This window comes from Plectropomus leopardus, chromosome 21 (assembly GCF_008729295.1).
Source record: "Plectropomus leopardus isolate mb chromosome 21, YSFRI_Pleo_2.0, whole genome shotgun sequence".
NCBI lineage: Eukaryota > Metazoa > Chordata > Actinopteri > Perciformes > Serranidae > Plectropomus > Plectropomus leopardus.
The window spans coordinates 668,065-690,056 of record NC_056483.1 but is presented as its reverse complement, the minus strand read 5'-3'; the positions used below and the strand labels follow the sequence as shown (position 1 = coordinate 690,056).

General features: G+C 36.5%; 1 protein-coding gene across 1 annotated transcript in view; it reads right to left on the bottom strand.

Annotated features, from left to right (window-relative positions):
• Positions 1-1,739: 1,739 nt before the first annotated feature.
• The window catches only part of LOC121960951 (sodium channel protein type 5 subunit alpha-like), a 20,801-nt gene continuing 548 nt past the window's right edge, over positions 1,740-21,992 (bottom strand). The window contains exons 2-10 of the mRNA XM_042510857.1: positions 21,945-21,982; positions 21,074-21,247; positions 16,988-17,110; positions 13,763-14,038; positions 8,723-8,776; positions 8,073-8,214; positions 7,489-7,589; positions 6,115-6,385; positions 1,740-3,013 (exon numbers count right to left, since the gene is read on the bottom strand). Of these exons, the coding sequence (XP_042366791.1) occupies positions 1,740-3,013; positions 6,115-6,385; positions 7,489-7,589; positions 8,073-8,214; positions 8,723-8,776; positions 13,763-14,038; positions 16,988-17,110; positions 21,074-21,247; positions 21,945-21,982 (2,453 nt within the window). The remainder of the gene's footprint in view (positions 3,014-6,114; positions 6,386-7,488; positions 7,590-8,072; positions 8,215-8,722; positions 8,777-13,762; positions 14,039-16,987; positions 17,111-21,073; positions 21,248-21,944; positions 21,983-21,992) is intronic.

The following is a 21,992-nucleotide window of genomic DNA, read 5'->3' as shown; positions in this document are numbered from 1 at the left end:
AAATTCTTAAGTGAAGTTTTTTTTTTCTGGGTGTGTATAGGTATATAAGTGTATAGGTATAATTTCTATAAGTTATTATATTTTTTTTCATCTGTGAAACAGGAGGTAAAAAAAGGAGAAAGTTTTTGCTAAAACAATTCTTCTTAATTTTTTTTTTCTGGCAACATTTTTTACCCTTAATCTGTAAAACAAGTGAAAAAGAGTATTTCCAGTTTTTGATGGAATACTTTTATAATTAATTAAAATTTTAAAAATCTGTAAAATGTGAAAAAAAAGTGTTTGTTGTTGTAATACTCACGTCAGCCACAAGAGGCTGAAGTGCCCCACTGGTTTTAAAAAGGATTAAATGAACCTTTTATGCAGTTTTTTTTAAAGTAACTTAAAAATGATCCTTTGTTAATTAACCTTTGTTTTTTGTTTTTTTACGAAAAACGCAAAAGAGAAAACAATTTAGACTCAACTTAGAAAATAATGTATTTTTTCACTCGCGTCTTTGGGCTTCCGTAATTATGATATGAAATGTTTCATGAGTAGATTTTTTTTGTTTAAGGAAATCTCAGTTAAATTTTTTTGAGTTAAGGCAAAAAGAACAAATTGATAAAGCAAAGTTTCATTCGATTTAACTCAACTTTTGACAACTTATCGGGACTTTTTACTTTTGCCTCCAGTTTCTTGAGTATTTTGTTCGAGAAGGACTTTTAGACAAATCAACCCGCGGCGTGAAAACTGACGGACACGAGGATGTTCACCACCGGGGCAAAACACATGTTGGAAGAGTCCGAGGCCGTGTAGAAAAATCTCATTGTGCACTTGTATTTTTATTTTTTTTTTGGTGTTATCTCAAAGATTTTCAGAGGAAAAATAAAAACACCTCCGGCCCCCTTTTGTCTTTTCAACGTGTCTTTGCCCGGGTGCCGTAAAGTGACAGCACGTGTAAACGTAAAAGTGCAAAACTGCCAAAAAAACAGATGAAGTTTCATTTTTTCCTTGTTTTCTTTTGTCCTGACCGCACCCTCTCCTCTCGTCTATCACAGCGTGGCAGTTCAGCCACTTTCTCAGAGCCGCTCCAAAAGTCGAAAAGAGAGAGACTGCTTTGTTTTTGTTTTTTCTTCTTCGACTTACTCTAAAAAATATAAAAAACTGTAATAATCGTACCGCTATTAAAAGACTGGTAACATCAACAAAGTTATACTTTTACTACGAAAAACATGTTTTTAAATCGTCATCCCTCCTCTCTTGAGTCTGAGTCGCGCGGAAAGCCGGCGACTGTCGAGAAACGCCGCCGGGAACACCGTCACTCTATCAGCCGGGCGTACTCTGAGAATATTGATCAACTGTTGGGAAGGCACAAACCCCCCACGCCAATAAATGATGGATACATCTGATATAGTTGTGTTGACCTCCTGTAAATGGGGTCAAAGGTCAGTCCGAACCCTCGGTCGTCACCGGAGCGCCGAGAGCTCGACGGGCTCTTCTGTCTTTGACTCCGACAAAAGGCAGACAGGTTTTCCCGCTCTGCAGTTTTTTCTGCTTCCCTTTTAAGAAACTCCGAAAAACGAGTCCTGGAATCTCGCCGGGCGACAGGAAATAACATTAAAGGTAGTAAATATTTTATTCGCTGCAGTTCCTCGCTCGCGTCTCTGCTCGGCGTCCCTCAGGTACATTCAGTAAACAAAAACAAACCCCCAAAACAAGGACATCCTCATTTCTTAGATTTTTTTGCTTTTTTTTGGTTCCCGCTACGCCTCCTCCCGTCTGTCCGATTGTTCGCTCGGCTCGCTGCCCGCGGTGTCGACAGCTAATGTTTCTGTCTTGGCGGCGAGCGGGTGAAAGATCTCCGACGTGGCTCGCGTCACGCTGTCGTAAGACGGCGGGGACGAGGTGGAGGAAATAGTCTCGGAGCGCTCCATGCCTAACAGACTCGAGCCGTAGTTTTCTCTCATCATGGCGGCGATGAGCCCTTCTTTCTCCGGCGCGTCCTCCCCAAACACGCCCTCCTCGCCTTCGTCCCCGGCGTGCCGAGGCGTGGTGATCTGACGGTACAAGTAGGAGGCGGCTTTCATCTGCCGCCGCACCAGGTGTCGCCGGTAGCACCTCTGGATCACCGTTGCGGAGACTTCTTCCTGTTTTCGCCGCAGAGTCGTCGTGATCGGCTCGTAGGAGATCTTAGACGGGTTCGCCATCATGAACTTCTCCTCCATCTGCTGCTTGAGGGCGTCCATCTCGCCCGACTCGCCCAGGACGCGCTTCGTGAAGGCAAAGAGGATGTCCAGGCAGTGGATCTTGTCCCCGCTGACCATGGGCAGGTCCATGGAGATCAGTTTGATCTTGTTCGGCTTGCTGATGCGCAGCGGCTCCGATAAAGAGTCGGCGAAGTCGGACAGCTTGGCGTACTCGATGAACTGCGTGGCCTCTGGATCGAACTTCTCCCAAACCTCGTAGAACATCTCGAAGTCGTCCTCGCTCAGCGGCTCGGTGCTCTCCTCCGTGGCCACGCTGAAGTTCTCCAGGATGATGGCGATGTACATGTTGACCACGATGAGGAAGGAGATGATGATGTAGGTGACGAAGAAGGTGATGCCGACCGACGGGTTTCCGCAGTTCCCGCGCACGGTGGTGCCGGTGTGCGGGATGTTGGGGTTGCACTCCTCGGGCGAGTTGTTGAGGATGGGGCTCAGCAGGCTGTCCCAGCCGGCCGACGTGGTGATCTGGAACAAACAGATCATGCTGTTCCCGAACGTCTCGAAGTTGAACATGTCGTCGATGCCCGCCTGGCGTTTCACGTAGGCGAAGTTGGCCATGCCGAAGATGGCATAGATGAACATGACGAGGAAGAGGAGCAGCCCGATGTTGAAGAGGGCGGGGAGGGACATCATGAGGGCGAACAGTAACGTCCGGATGCCCTTGGCGCCTCTGATGAGACGCAGGATCCGTCCGATTCGGGCCAATCGGATCACTCGGAACAGCGTCGGCGATACAAAGTACTTCTCGATGATGTCAGCCAGCACGATACCTGGAAAACACAAGAAAATAAGTACGTCATGAGTACTTTTACACATTTTTATCATGTAGACCTGCAGATTAGCCAATATTTTATGGGCGGTTAGAGTTTGAGTCCAATTAAAACTCAGATTTCCTCTGTGAAGAGTTAAATTTACGAGCTGAAGTCAACTGAAAATTCAAGCTTCAGAATTAAAAACAAAACAAAACAAAAAAAAACATCCTGGCTGCCCAAATTCAATCATTAAAATTAAGATCTCAAAACTTCAACATAACAGCAACATCTGGACGACCCTGGACGGGACAGGGAATCGAATTTTAGCAAATAAAATTTGACAGTTTTTTTATTTGTAATTTTTAATACTTAAATTTCTACATCTGAATTTGAATAATTGAATTACATGAATTTATTTATTTATTTTTTTGATAACATTATTTGATTTTTTTTTTTTATTTTAATTTGATCAGTCGCATTGGAGCAACATGAACTTATTTTTTCAATGATGAAATTTGAATTTTTAGATTTCAATTTGATCATTTGATAAACATGAATATGTTTTTTAAAATAATGATTATAGATTATAATCTGATCAATTGAATTTGAGCAACATGAATTTATTATCATTTTTTATTCTGAAATTTGATTTTTTATAGTTATAATTCGATCAGTTGAATGTGAGCAACATGAATTTATTTATTTTTAATTCTGAAAACTGAAACTTTTAGCTCTGAATTTGAACCATTAAATTCAAGCAACATGTTTTTTTTAATTATGAAATTTAAATTATTTGAAAATAATTTGATCAATTGAATTTGAGTAATTATAGTATTTATTCTCTTATTTCCAATATTTATTATTTTCCAATACTAAACTAAATTATTAGATTATTAGATAATGTGAGCAACCTGAAAATATTTTTCTCTTGAAATTCCAAAACTTTTTTTTTAATCTAAATTTGTGAGTATCGAAAAGGTAAATTAATTTTAAAAAATGAACACAGAAGATATTATTTAGAGATCATCCTGTGGGACTGATTTCCTCTGCAGAGACGCTGACACAAGAGGGACAGTTTTCTGGATTTATTGGCTGAAACTGATTAGCCGAAGACTATTAGTTGACCAAGATTTTGTCCTTTTTGAGGACGTGGGTGTGAGTTACATCATCTGAAAGCTCTCCGTGTGGAGACGTGCGTCTGCGTGCGGCGGCTGTGCTGTGATTACAGCCTGAGTGATTGGAGGGCCGAGCCGAGCTCCGCTCACACAGCCAGTCAAACACTGTAATTCATCGCTCTTTTCCTTGTTATCCGGGAAAGATAAACTCGGAGAGGAGCCGGCCTGTCATCTCACACACACACACACACACACACACACACACACACACACACACACACACTCACTCACACACACACACACACACACACACACACACACACACACACACTCACACTCACTCACACACACACACACACACACCACAGCCGCTGAGTTATGGCTGATGGAAGGGATGAGCAGGGGGGAGTCGAGAGGGAATCACCAGCACGTCGTACATCAACTCCACAACCCCCCACACACACCCGGACATCTCCCTCACACACACACACACACACACACACACACACACACACACACACACACACACACACACACACACACACACACACACACACACACACTGATGTAACAGGTCAATCATGTTTGATTTGTCTCCAGGGACCGCCCTCTGGCAGCTCTGATTGCTGCTGTTACCTTCACCTCCCCCGGCAGCCTCGTCCCGAGCGTGCGTGTGCGCGCACACACACACACACACACACACACACACACACACACACACATTTAATTACACACACATACACAATCTTGTCACAACACTGATAGCTAAATTACCTGCTTAGGTTGGTTTGTGCTGCCTCCGTGGACTCCTCTGTGTGTGTGTGTGTGTGTGTGTGTGTGTGTGTGTGTGTGTGTGTGTGTGTGTGTGTGTGTGTTTGTGTGGTGTGTATGACCACACAGGACCTTGGTGCAGGGTAAACATCAAGGCCACCAGGATGGTCACTTTGTTGGCAGACAAGTGTCAGGCAGACATTACATCACACACACACTCTCTCTCTCTCTCACACACACACACACACACACTGAAGTATTCAGATCCTTTACTTCAGTATAAGTACAAAATATTAATGTTGTATGTACACATTTTTTTGTTTTTTCAATCATGTTAATATAATAATATAATATAATATAATATAATATAATATAATATAATATAATATAATATAATATATATAATATAATATAATATAATATAAATATTTTAAATACAAAATTATTTATTGAACATTTTTTGCTAATATTCTAGTAATCCTCCCCTCTTATTTTAAAACTAAATTTTAGGTAATTTTCATGTCACCTTTTACTAATTTTTTTTTGCAATTTGTGATATATTTCCTGCCAAGTCCGTCGCTGCCTTTTTTATCCATGTTTTCCAAAGAAATAATACAATTTTGCTTAAAGGGTCAAAAGGCTTGACGTCGATCCAGGTTTCAAAAAGTTAACAGTTAAAAATCTGCAATAAATCCCAAATAAAAAATGAGTGTTTTATCATTAAAATGTTATTAAAGTGTTACAAATGTCCCCTGTGACTGTTAGACTGTTATATCTGATCTCACAGATGATTCTGCATTCATGTAAAAGCAGCTGATTCATTTTAAACTATTAACTCCTGATAACATTTGTCTTTTGTGCAGAGCATCAGGAAGTTGCCTTCAGCGGTAATATTTGTTGGTAAATGAAATTAATTAAATTATTTAATGTGATTAAAGTCAGGTGTATATAACACCTTTAGCTGTTTTTATTCATTTTAAATTTTCTGGCACATTTCCCGTCGGGCTCAGATTGTGCATCATGATGCAAAAACAAATTACCGTATGCACCATATAAAATGTGCACAGCTGATTTTGCACAGCTTATATTTGCTGCTGAAAACCAACAAAGCACCGCAGGAGCTGCGTGTTGTTCTGAAAATATTGGCATGTTAAACAACTTTTAGTATTTTAGTTTTTCTCCATCTTCCATTTCACTCTGCTCTGAGCTCTTCTGAGTTTTGTTTGAACTCACCGACGATGGAGAGGATGACGACCACGAAGTCGAAGATGTTCCAGCCGACGGTGAAGAAGTAGCAGCGCAGCCCCACGATCTTGATGAGGCACTCGATGGTGAAGACGATGATGAAGGCCAGGTTGATGTTGTTGAGGATGTACTCCATCTGAGGCGACTGCTCGTCCGTCTCCACCATCATGGTGATCATGTTGAACAGGATCAGCACCATGATGATGATGTCGAACACCTGCTTCCCCACCAGGTCGAAGAAGAAGCCCTGCAGAGAGTTCTGCAGACGTTTTCTCAATAAACATTCAGCTCAAGCACGTTCTCCTCTTCTTTTAATTATTATTGATTTCATCTAATCTAGTTTGAAACAACACGACAAAAAAATGGCAATTGAATAAATGTAAAAATAAAATGTATAAAAATATATATGTATAAATGTATAAATAAATAATTAAATAAATATATGAATGCATGAAAAAATAAATGTTTTTAAATTTATAAATAAATGTATAAATAAATAATTAAATAAATGTATGAATGTATAAATGATGAATGATTGAATAAATGTATAAATATATGCATAAATGTCTAAATAAAAAAATTAATAAATGTATAAATGTATAAATAAAGAACTAAATAAATTGTATGAATGTATAAATATGAATGATTGAACTAAATGTATAAATATGTAGGACTGTATAAATAAATAAATGATGAATGATTGAATAAATAACTAAATACATAAAAATAAATAATGAATGAAAATAAATGTATAAATATATTAAATTCTGTTTTAAAGTATGAATGTATAAATAAATAACTAAATATTTGTATAAATGTATAAATGCTTTTTTTTTTAACTAATTTGAATAAAGTATAAATATTCATAGAGCACCAAAATTATGTCCAATGTATCAAAGAACGCTAAATGCTCGAAATGTATCTCCACTCACTGTAGGACTCTTCCATTAAATCTTCAACTTTGCCCTTTAAATTAACAAAAAAATAAATAAAAACCCTTTCTTATTTCTGCTTAAAATTCAATAAGATTTTTTTGTACTTTTAAACTTCTCTTTGGTTCACATGTTTTTTCCAAATTTCTGCTCTACTCATAAATTGTAAAAAAAACCGAAAAGACTTTTAACTGAAATCTGAATATGTGAATTTTTTTGAACACACACGTGTTTGGTTTGGACTGTTTTTAAAATTGTGTGTGTGTGTAAAAACCGTGACTTTGTGCGCTGAAATGTGTGTGTGTGTGTTATTGAACACACACGTGTGTGTGTGTGTTTGTGTGTGTGTGTGTGTGTGTGTGTGCGCGTGTGTGCGTGTGTGTGTGTGTGTGTGTGTGTTTCTGTGCTGCAGTGAGCGCTGCGTTTGTACCATCGGTCGGGGAATCGGCTTCTGGGGTTTCTTGGAGCCGAGTTTCTTCATGGCGTTGTAATATTTCTTCTGCTCCTCCGTCATGAAGATGTCCTGTCCTCCTAAGTAAACAAACAAACAAACAACAACAACTCCGTTATTTTCAACAAGTTCACGACTTTATCTCCGTAACCCTTATAGAGCCCACTTTAATAATACACATATTATTGTAATGTAAGGTCCTGGTATGACCTGTCATTGCAATAATAATAATAATAATAATAATAATAATAATAATAATAATTTTTTTTATAAAAACTTAAAAAAATAAATTAAAAAAAGTAAATAAAATATCTGAGGTTTGATATGACCTTTCATTGCAATAAAAATAAAAATAAAAATAAAAATAAAAATTAAAATAAAAATAAAAATAAAAATAAAAAAAAATAATAACTTGTAGAAGCTTCTTGTATAAAACTTTATGAACAATCAAAAAAATAATTAAAAATAACGTGTTGATATTTTCCGTTGGTACTTATCTTCCGTTTCTGCTGGTTGAAGTTGTCGATGATGACGCCGATGAAGAGGTTGAGGGCCGTTGGTACTTATCTTCCGTTTCTGCTGGTTGAAGTTGTCGATGATGACGCCGATGAAGAGGTTGAGGGTGAAGAAGGAGCCGAAGATGATGAAGATGACAAAGTACAGATACATGTAGAGATTGATCTCTTTGATCGGCTGCTCCTCCACCTGACAGAAACACACACACACACACACACACACAATCATCGTCACTATAATACACAACCTGCTGCTCTTTATTATTTTTCCTCCTTCAGCCTCTCTCATTGTCTCATCTTCATTTTACCAAAATACTCTTTTAATTTTTTTACTTCACATCCAATTCAAAATCTTTTTTTATTTTTTATTTTCTTCCATTGTTTTGTATTTTTTTAATTCAGTGTGAAATTAATTTCTAATGTTTTAAACTTCTTCACCCATCTGTCCCTAAATGTTTGTCTAATTAAAAACTTTTATTTGACCAAATTTCACTCTTTTAATCTGACATGACCTCACCTTATCTTTTATCTTAAATTTAGTTCAAGAAAACATTTTCATGTGTAATTACTGAATATAATCTTAACTGAAGAAACTCACAGTGGTTTATCAATAGGAACTTTTTTAAAAAAAAAATATTATTTTTAATATCTATCTGGGGTTGAAAACAGACAAGGAGCAACTTTTCTTTTTAACTTACAGCTCGTGAATCCACCGCTGCGTACATGATCTCCATCCAGCCTTTGAAGGTCGCCTAGGAAACAAACAAACAAAAAAAAAGATTAAATAGTGACCAAGTGTATAATATTATGTTGACTGGTAAAATAGTACAATAAATAAATAAAAATATAACATAACAACTTTTTTGCACTAGTGGCAAAATCAGTCTCAGCGTCACAGAATGAAACCATTAAATGTTCGTTATTTTCATCATTACTGTTTAATTTAAATATGTATTTAACAGATGATGTATCTGTGGATTTATCTGTGAAGTTTTTCCTTTTTTCCCTCTTGTTAATTGAATAACTCATTCACAAATGGAAATATTCATATTTTGTTTCATATAACAGTTTAAAAAGAATAGAGTAGGGGCGTCCATATACTTTTGTCCTCATAGTGTATCAGTCTGGGTATTTTTCAGCCATTGACCCGCTCGTTCTCTTATTTAATAATCTTCAGCTCCAAAGACTTTAATAATGATAAAGAGGCGTGGAGCTCCTGTTTTGCGGTTTCTGTGCGTGTCGAGTGTTTTCTGCTCGCACGTCACCAAGACGACGTCCTGCACATTTCCTGCACTTTTAGCAGAATATGAGCAGCCAGAGAGAGTCAGAGCGCCATGGAAACGCAGCAGCTGCCGCCGTGTTTTTCTCAATGAAACATCAACAAGTCCTTTTATGGACTTCCTTCCTCCTCAGATGATTGAGGTTAAAAAAAAATAAATGAAGAGGAAAAAGCAGCTGGAAGTAAAAAAAAAAAAAAGATTTGAATGGGAAAACTTTACTTTGAGTGGGCGCCCGCCGTCCATCACTCACACCTGAATTCAGCTCGTCGCCACGGGTTACCACCTGCTATTATTATGGCCTGTCAGATGTGAGCAAGAGGGGGGCACGCTGTAAAAGATGGTGGGCTCAGACAGAAAAATTAAATCCAGATTAACGATGCCACGCATAAGACAGATAAAAAATAGAAATCTGACACTATATACACACTAAACGATGTTGTTTAAGTGATACGCCTTTGTGGAGGTTTTATTTCTTTGTCTCTGTTTTGTTTTGTTTCGTGGTTGTTTTATGCCTTTGTTTTTGTTTTTTTGTTTTGTTATGTGATTATTTTGAGTTTTTTGTTTTTGTTTTTTGTGGTTTGTTTTTTATTTGATTGTGTGTTTTATTTGTTTGTTTTGTGGTTGTTGTGTGTTTTTTTGTGATTTTTTTTGTTATGTGGTTGTTTTGTAATTATTTGTTTTGTGTTTTTTTCTTTTTTGTCAGCAAACATAGTTGCAGTTCTCACTACAAACATAATATGCAATTTCCTGCAAATGTCCAGAAAGGACATCTGTATGACGACCACAAAAGACATCTATACTATGTACTATATCGATGTCTTTTCTGGACATTTGCAGGAAGTTTCAAAGTACGTTTGTAGTAGGCAGCTGCTGTTACATTTGTGGGAAATGCATTATGTTTGTGGGATTATTGAATTAAAAGCTGCAGATTTGTATCACGGTTGTGGGTGTTACATTTTTGTTATTATAGTCCCAAGGAAATAAAAATCTACTGCTCTTTACTTGATTCGGACGTTAAATGGTTTGATAATAACATTAATAAACCGATAACTCAGACGTCCGCACACCCTGAGCTCAGTGAACTCTCCCTGCGTCGTTTTTGCAGCTATTTCCAGATGCTAATGGACGGGTTGCCCCCGCCAACCGTTGCCACGCCGACCAGCCAAACACGCAGAGAGGCGACTTGTTGCCGAGGCGACCAGAGTCTGACAACTCTCAAGTAGCATCAAACTTCTTCACCTCTTTTTCTACATCCCTCTTTTTCTCCCGTCTTCCTCTCTGTATTTTTATTTTTCTGCATCTTTTCTCCATCTCCGTCCTTCTCCTCCCACACCTGTCATTATCCCTCTCCATCCCTCCATCTCTCTGCTGTTTCTCTCTCCCCATTCGCCGTTTGAACTTTAATTTTCTTACTCCACTTGTACTTTTTTCCCTCCCTCCGTCTCTCCGTTTCCCTCCCACTTGGCTGGAGTCGCTCTAAAAATAAAAGCCTCTCAGACGCTGATTGATTGGAGGCTCTCAGGACTCCCGTGGTGGGCGACGGAGAGCGAGAAGGAAAAGAGAGAGAGAAATAAAGAAGGAGAAACGGAGGAAGGAGGGGAGTGATGGAGAGATGGAAGGGGAGGAGGAGGAGGAGGAGGAGGAGGAGGAAGGGGCTGTATAATTGGCTTTGTTCATGTTGTGTTTAATAACAGATGATGGAGAGACGGGAGGGAGGGCGAAAGAGAGACGAAGCAAGAAACGGACGAGGGAAATAAAGTGATGCAGAGTGAGAAAAAAAGGAAAGATGGAAATCAGAAACAAGAGAAAAAAACAAAAAAAAGAAAACTGAGAAATCTACAAAGGGTATAAACAGTGATAATATTATTTAACATTTTATTTAACATGTATTAGAACATATAATAAATGATTTATGACACATTATAATATAGCTGTATGCAGATATAAATCTTTAGTCCATCTTCTTTGTTTCCCGATGGTTCTTTACTTTACATTTTTGAAGTTTTTTCTTTTTTCCTTTAAAAAAACAATTGTTTCATAAGATTTAAATTTTTTTATATATATATTTGCTAATTTCTTTTGTCTTGATACATTTTTTAAATTAAGTGATGATTGTTTTTCTATTTAATTTTTTTGCATTTTATTTTATTCAATTGTGTTTTACTTTATTACTGCCATTTAATTTCATTTTTCTGTTACATATCATATTAAGACATTTTCCTCTTTTCATCCATTTATTTCCATTTATTGACTTCATTTATTTGATGTATTTATTTTTATTTAATTATTAATGATTTCACTTTTCTTTATAAACTGGTTTATTTATAGACTTTTATTTCCATTCATTTACTTCTCTAATTTTTTGGTTTATTTGATGCATTTATTTAATTTATTCATTGCAATTATTTTATGACATTTTTATTGATTTATGTTTACTTTTTACTCAGGTCCATATTAATTTTTCCCCACATTAATTTAATTCTCCCGTTTTCAGTCTTGTTGTTTTTTATTTTTACATTAATTGATGATTCATTTTTCATTCATTATTCATTTACTATTGTTACTTTATATTCTAAGAGGATTTTCTTAAATACTTTTACTTCATACAAAAAGGCATTTAAATCTCTATCGAAAGCTGATCAAATATTCCATTTCCCTCTGATATACGTCACAGTGCAGAAACTAAAGACGCTCGAACTTTAAAATGTTTCCTCCTAAAGTTTTAATGCGACCTTGACAATTAATACATCAAATCGTCTGTAATACTTCAAAGAGAGCTGCTAAAACGTTTCTTATCGATTACTGTTGTACGTCATGAATTATTCATGTTTAAAGAACCACATAAACATTAACGGTATTAATATATAAACCACTGTGTACAACACCGATCAACTGTACAGGAGCTCATTCTGATGATATATGACGTTATAATGAATAAATAATAATAAAACCTCTCAGGTGGACTATTATTATCATGGTTTATTTAGTGCTCAGTTTGATTTTTGTCTGTCCACCATTTACCAGCTGATCACAGCACCTCCATAAATTAGAAAATATCAGGACATTTTTTGGATTTTAGGGTGTTGCTCTGAGTTTAGGATGCTTTCCAGGATTTTGGGACATTTCTAAGATTTTTGGCCATTTTCAGGAATTTAAGACATTTTCAATATTTGAGGATATTTCTAGGATTTTGGGATATTTCTAGGATTTGAGGACATTTTCTGCATTTTCAGCATTTGAGGACATCGCTAGGATATTTCTAAGATTTTAGGACATTTCTCAGATTTAAGAACATTTTTTGAGAGTTTAGGATATTTCCAGGATTTTAGGATGTTTCTAGAAGTTTACTACGTTTTTAGGATTTTGGGACATTTCTAGGATTTTGGGACATTTCTAGGATTTTTTTTTATCAACAAGCTCTATTCTGATGCTGTTTTCTGCACTCTGCCACCTTATGGATACTAAAAGTAGACAAACATTTTCCAGCGTGAATTTTTTCATTTTTATTGTGAATTAGAAAACGGTTGGACGGTCACCGGGCCCCCTGTCAGGGGCCATTTTATCTCATTAACAGTAAAAAAAATTTAATTTACCTCCGAGATGTAGAGGAGAATGAGTATAAAGTAGCATAAAATGAAAATACGAAAAATTGTACTTCAGTGTGAGTAGTCACTCCTCGACTGGTCATATGTATTATACAAGCTGAACTGAATGGAAAGGTATTAAATGAAAGAGGGGAGAGACGGCGAGCGAGTCAGCGAGAGAGAAGTCAGCGGAAGGAAATAAAAGCCAACACGACAAATGGAGACAAAGAGTCGGAGAGGGAGGGAGAGCGCAGCAGCGGAAAAGTCAAAAGTGGGAGCGACGGAGAACAGGTGTGGGAGGAAAATTAAGGCTGAGACAGCAAATGGACGGAAGGAAAGAAAAGACGGAGGGGAGCGAGGGGAGGGGGACGGGCAGAAAAGTCAATCCTCCTACGGGCTGCGGAGGAGACGCTCGGGTTTAATTTGTTTTCAAGCTGTCGTGCAGCAGTTTCGCTCTGCGCCTTCACTTCAGCTTCTCTGCAAATGTTTTGTGCAAAAACAGATTCACATCTTCATCTGCAGCCACAGCTGCAAAATCTCTTTTATTTATCAGATTTATAGTTTGCATTAATAATCTGAATCTGCAAACTGAAATTAAAGCCGTCACATTAACGTAGTGAAGTAAAAAGTGCGATATTTGCATGCAAAATGTACTGAAGTAGGTTAAAGTTGCATGAAATGGAAAACTCAAAGTAAAAGTACTAAAATTTGTAAACACTGTGCATTCAAAAACGTTAGAAATACTTTTTCAAGTTGTAAACAAAAGCCTACAGAAAGGTCTGTATTCACTTTCTTCTCGTCTAAACATGGCCTTCGAAGAGACCACACAGTTTTCGAACCATGAGTTTTAAACTGAGCGGGCGCCGTCACTCACCACTTGCAGCAGAGCGAGGTATCCGGCCCCCACGTTGTCAAAGTTGACCTTGACCTTGGTCCAGTAGAAGAGCGAGGTGTCGTTGAGCGCCTCGCACTCGGACTTGTTGTTGATGAAGGACGACTCGTAGATGTGGCCCGTGCGGTTGACGCAGCGGCCGAACTTGCCGGCGAACAGGTTGACGCCCATGATGCTGAAGATGAGCCAGAAGATGAGACAGACGAGCAGCACGTTCATGATGGAGGGAATCGCCCCGATCAGAGCGTTCACGACCACCTGCGCCGCCACACACGAGACAGTGTTACACACACACAGACACACACACACAAACGATAAATCAATAAGTCAATAAATTAATAATAATCAGGAAAACGTGTTTAAAGTGTATCGTATTATATCGTACCGTACCGTATCATAATGTATTGTTTCGTATGGTAATGTATCATAACGTATCATATCCTCATCTATTGTATTATAATGTAACATATTGTGTCGTATCGTATTGTATTGTATCATATGGTAATGTATCGTAACGTATCGTATCCTAATCTATCGTATTGTACCGTAACATTGTGTCGTATCGTACCGTATCATATTGTATTGTATCATATGGTAATGTAACGTCACGTATCGTATCCTAATCTATCGTATCATACCGTAACATATTGTGTCGTATTGTATCGTATCGTACGGTATCATATTGTATTGTATTGTATGGTAATGTATCGTAACGTATCATATCCTAATCTATCGTATCATATTGTACAAAGTGCACAAAGTGATTCATTGGATTAAATTAGTTAATTTCTAAAAATTAAATTCACTTTCATTATAAACCCTTTAATCTTACTTATTACTTTAGAAATCAAGCTTTCAAAAATACTTTACATTATTATTATTTTCTGCTTTCATCGACATTATTTACGTCAGTCCTAATCATGAATATCAAATATTCATACCTTTTCAGAATTTTAACCCTTTAAATGACTGGTTTTTGTCATGATGCCATGCCTTTTCATATTAAAAAAAACCAAACTTTTCTTTTTTGGTTAATTTCAGGTAATTTTCTTGCAACTTCTTTCTGTGTTTTTGAGAAAGAAGTCAAGCTCATTTGCTCAGGTTTAGGTGTTGTGATTGTCCTCATGTCTCTCGGTGCAGAGGGAAGTTTGTGCAGGACGCTGACTGTGAAACTGTCAGTAATACTGATGAATGACAGAAACAAAGAGGTCGACGTTTCCTCGGCGGTCACAAAATGTGTGGACATGCAAAGTTTAAATACTGATACTTTAACAGAAATATGAGTTTGTGTTCTGAAAGAGAAGAAAGTCAAAGAAACACTGACAGGAAGCAACAAGATGAACAGATCAGAAAACACTGAAGCAACAGGTGAAACATTAGAGGATAAAACACTGTAGGAAAAACACCTTTAAACACACCTGGCCACCGAAATATTGTCTCAAACAGGGCAGCGCTTAATTTATGGTTATCACCCCTGACATCGGGTTTTAGAATGACTGCTTTTATTCAGAAAGGCATGAATAAAATCTTTTTTTTCACCGCCTCCTCCGACAGAATGACTCATCACACAAAATAACAAGAAGTTTTGGAATTTAAGAGCAAAGAAAAGCAGAAATCTTTGCGTCCTTGGTTTTATAAAAAGCACAAAGCAGTGACCTCGTTAAATTAACTGCAGAGGGAAAAAGAATAGAGTTGATATTCATTATGTTTTTTGTTGTGATCAAAAGAAACAACTCCTAACATGCAGAGAGAAGAGAGATGAATGCGAAACGTGTGATTGAAAGTCGGCTTATATGCTGATTTCTTTAGAAACTGATTTTGATGAGTTAAGTCAAAGTTTAGCAACTAATTTATTCATATTGTGTTAATGTCCTCTAAAAGTGAAAGTAAAAATACTAATTTCCTAAGTTGATTTGAAATCAATAAATTAGATATATTTACATTACATAAATATTATTAGATACACATACATACATATATAGAGCATAATTAAATTTCATAGTCCTTTAAAGCATCGTTGCCATATTTTTATTGTTATTTTTCTATATATATTTATGTTTTGAGTGTTGCTGTACTTTGCCTTACTTTTATTTACATCTTTTAATATTATTTTTAGTATATCTTTAAATTATGCACCAAGAAAAATGAAAGAAAATTCCTCGAGAGCAGAAACCTGCCATGCAATAAATCTTGTTCAGATTCAGATATTTTAGTATTTTGGCCAAATCCCTAATGGAAACCCACCTTGTGTCATGGTTTACTTTTTTTTTTTTTTTGTTAAACCGTCAGTAGAAATCTAATATTAAATATAACACATTTTTTACATACACAATAAAATAACTGCAATAGAAATAGATACAGATAATTTCTTATTTTGTATGGTATTTTTGTCCTATACTGTAAATATACAGTGATGATTGCTGGGTAATATGCGTGTTGATGTTGTCCGAAGTCAAGTCTATTTGATCATGTGACAAAACGATATGTGCACGATATCGTGCACAAAGGCCTGTCGTTATGACCGTACGCCAGCTCACACCAAAGCACCGGCAGTGCTGCAGGTAAGAGGGAAAAAAGTATTTTTGATTTTGGGGGAACTGTCTTTTTAAGCAACATTAACCTAATTTTTATGATGGAATTTTAGAGCCACATCAAGGGAATTTTTTTCATCATACTATGAGAAAAAAAAGTCGTAATATTATGAGAATAAAGTCGCAGTTTTATGAGAAAAAATATCGTAATTTTACGAGAAAAAAATCATAATTTTATGAAAATAAAGTCGTAATATGGGAGTTAAGTTGTAATTTTACAAGACAAAAAAAAAGTCAGAGGCTGCCTGTGCACTCGCCTGTTTTGCTGGCAATACGTCTATTTCCATAATATAACATCCCCTCTCTCGCAAAATTATGTCTTTTTTTCTCGTAAAATTAAAACATTATTCTTGTAAAATTACGACTTCGTCTTTGTAAAATTATGACTTTATTCTTGTAAAATTATGGCTTTATTCTTGTAATATTACGAGTTTGTTCTTGAAATGTAATTTTCTTTTTCTTTAAACATAGTCCGAATCCTCTGTGGTACATTTTATACTTTCACCTTTTAATATTTCATTTTTACTGTGTATCATTAGCTGGGTTTTTTGAGTAAATGATGTGGGAGCTTCCTCCAGCGTTGCCCAGGTGAGTCTGAGTTAATACTGACTCTTACCCGCATGCCTTCAAATCTGGAGAGGGCCCTGAGGGGCCGCAGGGCCCGCAGCGTCCGCAGGGATTTGATGGCTGCAAAGTCTGAATAACCCAACGTGTTGGCCACCAGACTGACCAGTGAGACCTGGAGGAGAGAGAGAGAGGAGGGAAAGGATAGAAAAAAGACATATAAAAAGACAGATGGACAGACAGGAGGAGGAGAAACAGAAGACAGAAGCGGGACAGTTAACTTCTAGTCTAATGAAAGACAGAGCAGGAGAGGACACGATGAAACCAGCCAATCAGAGCTGAGGATAAAAGGTGCGTTAGTTTGAATCAGCTGACTGAAGACTCCTGCAGGAGAGCAGACTGAATAAAGTTACTTTGTAAAAACGAATCATTTTCATTTTCTTGATGACCTGTGAAAGAAAGAAATATTACTGAAGCATTCCTCAGGTGAAGCCAGACATGAAAGAAATCATTATTTTAGTTAAATATGCAAATATTAAGTTCAGCGTCGGTTTTAAACTGCGGAGGAGAAAGAGATTATTAAATGTTTACTCTGAGAGAAAGGAGGCAGACTGTTCTGTGACTCTTGGATGTTTTTATGAGGTGTGAAAGTACTTCAGGTGCTTTTTAGGAAATCTCTCAGCATGTTTGCACAGCAACCTAAATATCCATAGTCAGTTCAATATCACGAAAACTTGAGACTGCAACACGGCCCCGAAAACTTTTGAAATTAATATAAAAGAAGACGGATTTTTCTCCAGCTGCAGGAAAAGTTACAGTAAAGTTCTTTAAATTGTAGATTTTGGATATATTACTTTAAGTTATTCCAGAGATGAATAATAACTGTAAAATATTGCCGATGTGTCATAAATAAAATCATATTCCGTCTCAACAAAGTCAGGATGGCATCAAGTCTTACACAGAAACCAGAGCATCTCTAAAACCTAAAAGTTTGATTTTTCACTCGAGCAGCAGGTCGCAGGTTGGTTCGGTCAGACGGAGCTCCAGGTGAGTTCAGCTGGTTCTTACCCTGATACCAGCGAAGCGGGACGCGGCCCGGAGAGGACGGAGAGCCCTGAGCGTCCTCAGCACCCGCATGGTGGTGATCTGGTCCACAGAGATGAACTGAGCCAGCTGACCCAACACTGAGATCTACAGGGTCAGACATTTTTTAACATATTACCAAAGTCCGACGCACAGAGTTTAAATTATTTTCTGAAATATAACCACTGTTCTTTCCCTAATTAATGACCATAAATTCAATTCTTTCAGTATTACGCTTCTTTTAATGTACTTCCTGCGTGTATTTCATAACAAAAGCCTTTCAGTTTTATGCCTCTACAGGGAAACATCTGTGGGAGTGTTGCGTTTCACTGACAGTAGATTAATAATGACAAAAAATGATTGTAATTAATTAGGGAATGACAAAGCGTTTGACTGGTAAGTATGATATGTTGTTATATTGATGGAATCGGTGCTTTGGAAATGTAGATTACGTTGAATTTATCGAGATATCGGGAAAAAGTGCAAATTAAACAAGCAGATCAGAAAAATACAGAAGCCGTGTGAAGGACAGTCAATGTTGGCCAAAGTTTATTTCCTATGTACAAAATTTTGTCTCCTATGTTTGAGATACTATTTCATAGGTACGAGATAATATCTCCTATGGACAGGATGTTATCTTCCATTTATGGATTGCTATTTCCTACATACATTATGTTACAAAATATTATCTCCTATGTACAAGATACTATCTCATAAGTGTATGTACTGTCTGTTATTTCCTACATAAGTTATATTACAGAATGTTATCTCCTACATACGGTATGTTATCACCTATGAATTGAAATTATATTGTAAGTATCTCCTGTATACAGTATCTCCTACCTAAGGAATGATATCTCCTACGTATGGAAACTTATCTCCTACTTAAGAAATGTTATCTCCTGTGTATGGGATGTTAAACCAAAGGTATGGGATGTTATCGCTAATGTTTTGTTTTGTTTGTTTTTTTTTGGTTAAACAAGCAATTTGTTGGATTTTAGTGGCAGAAAAACGACTACACTTTAATATCTATTTCTTTACTGCAGGTACGTTATCATGGATCTGATAATGTGGTGATGTATTGTGGGCTAGAATTTGTGTTTTTCTGCCCTCTAGTGGCTAAAAACGAATGAACGCAGCTTTAATTAGATGACGTGGGTGTTTCTGTCTGTATTCATAACACTCTGCTCTGTTTGCTGTCTCAGATCTGCACGTTAGACCTCCGTGAGTCAACACCTCTCTTTTTCTCTGTCTCTCTTCAGGCCACTGCAGTCAAATAAAAACGTCACAACACGCAGCGTCATTCATGAAGACGGCCGGGCGCAAAACCCCCAGAAAACCAGAGAGACCCAGTGAATACACACTATACTTACGGTGTGCATCTAAACTGTGTGTGTGCATCACTTCACCTCTGAAAGAGTGAAAGAGAGCGTGTGAGTGTCCGGATGTGCACATCTTTTCGTGTGTGTGTGTGTGTGTGCGCGCGCGCACAGCTGATCGTTTGGCCTGAAGCTGTTTGGACTTTCTCTCTCTGTCCCTCTTTGTCTCACGTCGTTTTATTTATAGGGCGGCATTACAGCTGTGGAGCGAGACGACAACACACAGTACCTGAGAGCCTGCACACATCTGTCCTCAAAAACTGTAAATAACATGTCGAATCATGTTAAAAAGTTTGGAATCGGTGCTTATGTTAATCTGTCAATAATAAGTACTTCAAGTGATACAATATTACATAAAATCACAATTAGAATTACATTAAAATCATTTTCTGTTATTGTTAAATTGCACATCTGTCGTCTTCTGATTTTTTTCTAATGGATGCATAATTGTTAATTTTAGTTGATTTTCTTTTAAGTATTTAAAATTTAAAAAAGGCAATGAAAACAAGACAGTAGACATAAAACAAGAAGAAAATCTGAAATATTACATTCAATAAAATAAAAAAAAAGTGGAAGCAATGGAAATTATGTTGAGCAACCTGAGGACGGAAGGCAAATAATATTCAAGTCAGCAAAACATGTAAATAAAATACACAAATAAAAATAAAAACAGTTAATCCAATTTTTTTTGATTGTTGTATGAAAATTATTATGTCAGCATATTTTTACATTTTCGGCATGAAGATCACAAAATTTCATAATGACTCCTCAGTGATGTCATCAGTGTCAGCTTTGACATCATTAATGCCGCTATCACCACGGCAACCATCAACACATCACATTTTCTACATCTGAAAATAATTTTATAAAATTAAAGCAAATCAGTGTAAAGTATAAGGAAACTGAATGTTAAGTCAATGAACTTAAGTAAGTAAAGTGATGTATAAGATGAGTAAAGTGATTAACTTATCTCACCTAAAGCTAATTTTTGAATTTTGAATTTGGATTGAATTACCTGAAAATACAGTGTATTACAATAAAGAGAACAAATTAAACTACCATGTATTATAATTATAGTAGAGTGTACAGTAAGAAGTAAATAACTAAAAGACATTAAAGTAAACTACAGTAAACTTGGAAAGAATAAGCTGGGTAAAGTATTAAGAAAACCACAAATTGGTTAAAAAAAAGTAAACTGATAAAGTAAAGTACAGTAAATTAAGTGTTTACTTTATTAAATCCTAGTACTGTAATAATTTTCGTAAAGCACAGTATTTAAGTAAAATAAACTACAGTTAAGTATGGAGTAGTGAATAAAATAAGTAAACTATTGAATTTTGTAAACTACTGTATATTAAATAATGTAAAAGTAAAAAGTAAAGTAACTAAACAACATAAACTACAGTAAACTGAGAAAGATTAAGTTGAGTAAAGTTATTAAGAAAACTTCAGACTGGTTAAGAAAATTAAGTAAACTGATAAAGTAAATGAAGTGTTTACATTTTTAAATCTTGAGTTATTCTACATCACTGCTCTTATCACCAGCAGCGCTGTCACGTTAATTATCATTTTCTGCTCTGTGACGTCAACATTAACGTGAAATCTCAGTTTTTTTTTAAAGAAACACGACAAACAAAAACAACAAATGAACAAATGAAGAACCGATCAGGACTCACGTCGACGATGAGGAAGTCGAGCCAGCACCAGTAGTTGGTGAAGTACTTCTTGAAGCCGTAAGCGAGCCACTTGAGCAGCATCTCCAGGATGAAGATGTAGGTGAAGATTTTATCTGCGTACTCCAGAATCACCTTCACCACCCTCCTCTGCTCGATGTAGATGTCCTCAAAGGCCTGAGGGGGGACGCAGAGAGGGACGTCACTCAGAAACAAAAGACGGCGTCATAAAGAACAGTAGAAAACAGTAAAGTGAGTAGAGCTCCTCTGTTTTAAGCGCAGTGTCCCCAAAGGTTCATTATAATGTGAGGAGATTCAAAAATGTTGGACTTCAGTGTTAAAATACGTCTCAAAGATTACATCAGGTCTCCCACCGTTATGTCCTATAAATATGTCAATTTACTGCGAGGAATATGTAATCGATAAACCCTGATTGATGCTATATTAATGTACTTTTACTTCATTTTTTTCCCATTACTTGTACATTCATTAATGGCCTTTTGAATGTCAAATTTGTGTTTAACTTCCTGTCTTTAAAAAAAAAAAAATCATTTTCGTCATCATTATTATTGTTATTATTTTGTTGTCACTGCCATATACTTCCTTCTGGGAAAGTTCAGTTGTTTAAATGTATAACCGCTTAAAACTAATAAATACATTATTAAACCTTAGTAAACCACAGGAAAATAACTAAAGTAAAATTAAGTACAACACAGTAGACCAGTAAACAAAAACAAAGAAAGTTGAGGTAAGTTAAATTATAGCGTAAACTACAGTTAACTATGTTAAAATAAATTACCAGAAGGTAAAGTGCAGTAAATTTAGCTTAAAGTATGAAGTAACTAACGGTGAAGTAAAGTTAACAGAGGTAAACTAGATTAAAGTTCAGTAAAACTGGAAATATTAAGTACACTACAAAAAA